Raw genomic sequence first — 2,536 nt, 5'->3', positions numbered from 1 at the left:
TTTTTAGGCCCCGCCCCCATTCGTGTCACTCACAAAATTCCCGAATTTGATCTCGTCCCCCTCCCCCAGCAGCCAATCAGCGCAGGCCCCGCTGGCTCTGGAGATGGCGCTGACGCAGCCGAGGGCGCGGCGAAGGGACCCCGAGCCGGTCACGTGATCCGCGTGGCAGTGCGTATTGGCTACGATGGTGATGACATCATCAGTGACATCATCGTCATTGTATGATGTCATTGAGGATAACCCCGCCCCCAGTTCATTCCCAGTTTGATCCCAGCCCGGTCACGTGATCCGCGTGGCAGTGTGTATTGGCTACGATGGTGATGACGTCATCAGTGACATCATCATCATTGTATGATGTCATTGAGGATAACCCCACCCCCAGTTCATTCCCAGTTCAATCCCAGTTTGATCCCAGTTTGGTCACGTGATCTGCGTGGCAGTGCATATTGGCTGGGAGGGGCGATGACGTCATCACGGTGATGTCATTATCAGGGTGTGACGTCATCAGGGATAACCCCGCCCCCAGTTCATTCCCAGTTCATTCCCAGTTCAATCCCAGTTTGATCCCAGCCCGGTCACGTGATCCGCGTGGCAGTGCGTATTGGCTGGGGGTGATGACGTCATCAGTGACATCATCATCATCATTGTGTGACGTCATTGAGGATAACCCCGCCCCCAGTTCAATCCCAGTTTGATCCCAGTTCAATCCCAGTTTGATCCCAGCCCGGTCACGTGATCAGCGTGGCAGTGCGTATTGGCTGGGAGGGGCGGTGACGTCATCAGTGACGTCATCATCATCATTGTATGACGTCATTGAGGATAACCCCGCCCCCAGTTCGGTCCCAGTTCAATCCCAGTTTGATCCCAGCCCGGTCACGTGATCCGCGTGGCAGTGCGTATTGGCTGAGGGTGATGACGTCATCAGTGACGTCATCATCATCATTGTGTGACGTCATTGAGGATAACCCCGCCCCCAGTTCATTCCCAGTTTGGTCCCAGTTGGATCCCAGGGTGGTTTATGGGCTGTGGGCGTGGCTTAAAAAGGCTCTGGGCGTGGTTTAGGAGTTGTGGGCGTGGTTTAAGGACTGTAGGCGTGGCTTTTCCTGGAAGTGGGCCTGGTTTAGACTGTGGGCGTGGCTTAAAGGGGCTCTGGGCATGGTTTAGATGCTATGGGCGTGGTTTAGATGTTGTGGGCGTGGTTTAACACGTGTAGGCGTGGTTTTACCCGGAAGTAGGCGTGGTTTGGGACAGTAGGCGTGGCTTAAAGCATCCCACCAGCGTGGTTTAGGGGTTATATGTGCGATTTAGGGACTGTGGGCGTGGTTTATGGGCTATGGGCGTGGTTTAGATGTCGTGGGCGTGGTTTTACCCGGAAGTAGGCGGGGTTTACGCGTGTAGGCGTGGCTTAAATCGGCTCACCGGCGTGTTTAGGGGTTATATGTGCGATTTAGGGGCTGTGGGCGTGGTTTATGGGCTATGGGCGTGGTTTAGATGTTGTGGGCGTGGTTTTACCCGGAAGTAGGCGTGGTTTAGGCCTGTAGGCGTGGCTTAAATCGGCTCACCGGCGTGTTTAGAGGTTATATGTGCGATTTAGGGGCTGTGGGCGTGGTTTACGGGCTATGGGCGTGGTTTAGATGCTACAGGCGTGGTTTTACCCGGAAGTAGGCGTGGTTTAAGCCTGTAGGCGTGGCTTAAATCGGCTCACCAGCGTGTTTAGGGGTTATATGTGCGATTTAGGGTTGTGGGCGTGGTTTATGGGCTATGGGCGTGGTTTTACCCGGAAGTAGGCGTGGTTTAAGTATGTAGGCGTGGCTTAAATCGGCTCAGCGGCGTGTTTAGGGGTTATATGTGCGATTTAGGGGCTGTGGGAGTGGTTTATGGGCTGTGGGCGTGGCTTAAAGGGGCTCTGGGCATGGTTTAGATGCTATGGGCGTGGTTTAACACGTTTAGGCGTGGTTTTACCCGGAAGTAGGCATGGTTTAAGCCTGTAGGCGTGGCTTAAATCGGCTCAGCAGCGTGTTTAGGGGTTATATGTGCGATTTAGGGGCTGTGGGCGTGGTTTATGGGCTATGGGCGTGGTTTAGAGGCTACAGGCGTGGTTTTACCCGGAAGTAGGTGTGGTTTAGGCCTGTAGGCGTGGCTTAAATCGGCTCAGCAGCGTGTTTAGAGGTTACATGTGCGATTTATGGGCTATGGGCGTGGTTTAGATGCTATGGGCGTGGTTTAGAGGCTATGGGCGTGGTTTTACCCGGAAGTAGGCGTGGTTTAGACCTGTAGGCGCGGCCTAAATCGGCTCACCGGCGTAGCGGAGGTTTAGGCCGAGCTCTTGGATCAGCCGCAGGTCCCGGGGCACCGTTTCCAGCACGGGGTCGATGATCACCGCGTCCCCCGAGGCCGCGTCCGCCACAACGTACGTGTAGGTGCAGGACGARGCTTCGAAAAGCTGCAAAAAAAAAACCCCAAATTCTTTAAAACCACCCCAAAATCGCGCCGCGTCTTCCTCGGGAAAAAATAATTATTTTGTCCCCTCATAAAA

The 2,536-nt window shown here is 54.5% G+C and overlaps 1 protein-coding gene across 1 annotated transcript in view; it reads right to left on the bottom strand.

Moving 5' to 3' along the window:
- The window catches only part of ETHE1 (ETHE1 persulfide dioxygenase), a gene marked incomplete at both ends in the record, with an annotated part of 6,600 nt that extends 4,088 nt beyond the window's left edge, over positions 1–2,512 (bottom strand). The window contains 2 exons of the mRNA XM_057388443.1: positions 30–179; positions 2,299–2,512. Coding sequence (XP_057244426.1) covers positions 30–179; positions 2,299–2,512 — 364 coding nt within the window. The remainder of the gene's footprint in view (positions 1–29; positions 180–2,298) is intronic.
- Between the last annotated feature and the right edge of the window lie 24 nt (positions 2,513–2,536).

Source organism: Malurus melanocephalus, unplaced genomic scaffold, assembly GCF_030028575.1.
Source record: "Malurus melanocephalus ecotype Western Australia unplaced genomic scaffold, MMel_1.1 scaffold_1936, whole genome shotgun sequence".
Taxonomy (NCBI): Eukaryota; Metazoa; Chordata; class Aves; order Passeriformes; family Maluridae; genus Malurus; species Malurus melanocephalus.
This window is presented reverse-complemented; position numbering and strand designations above follow the sequence as displayed.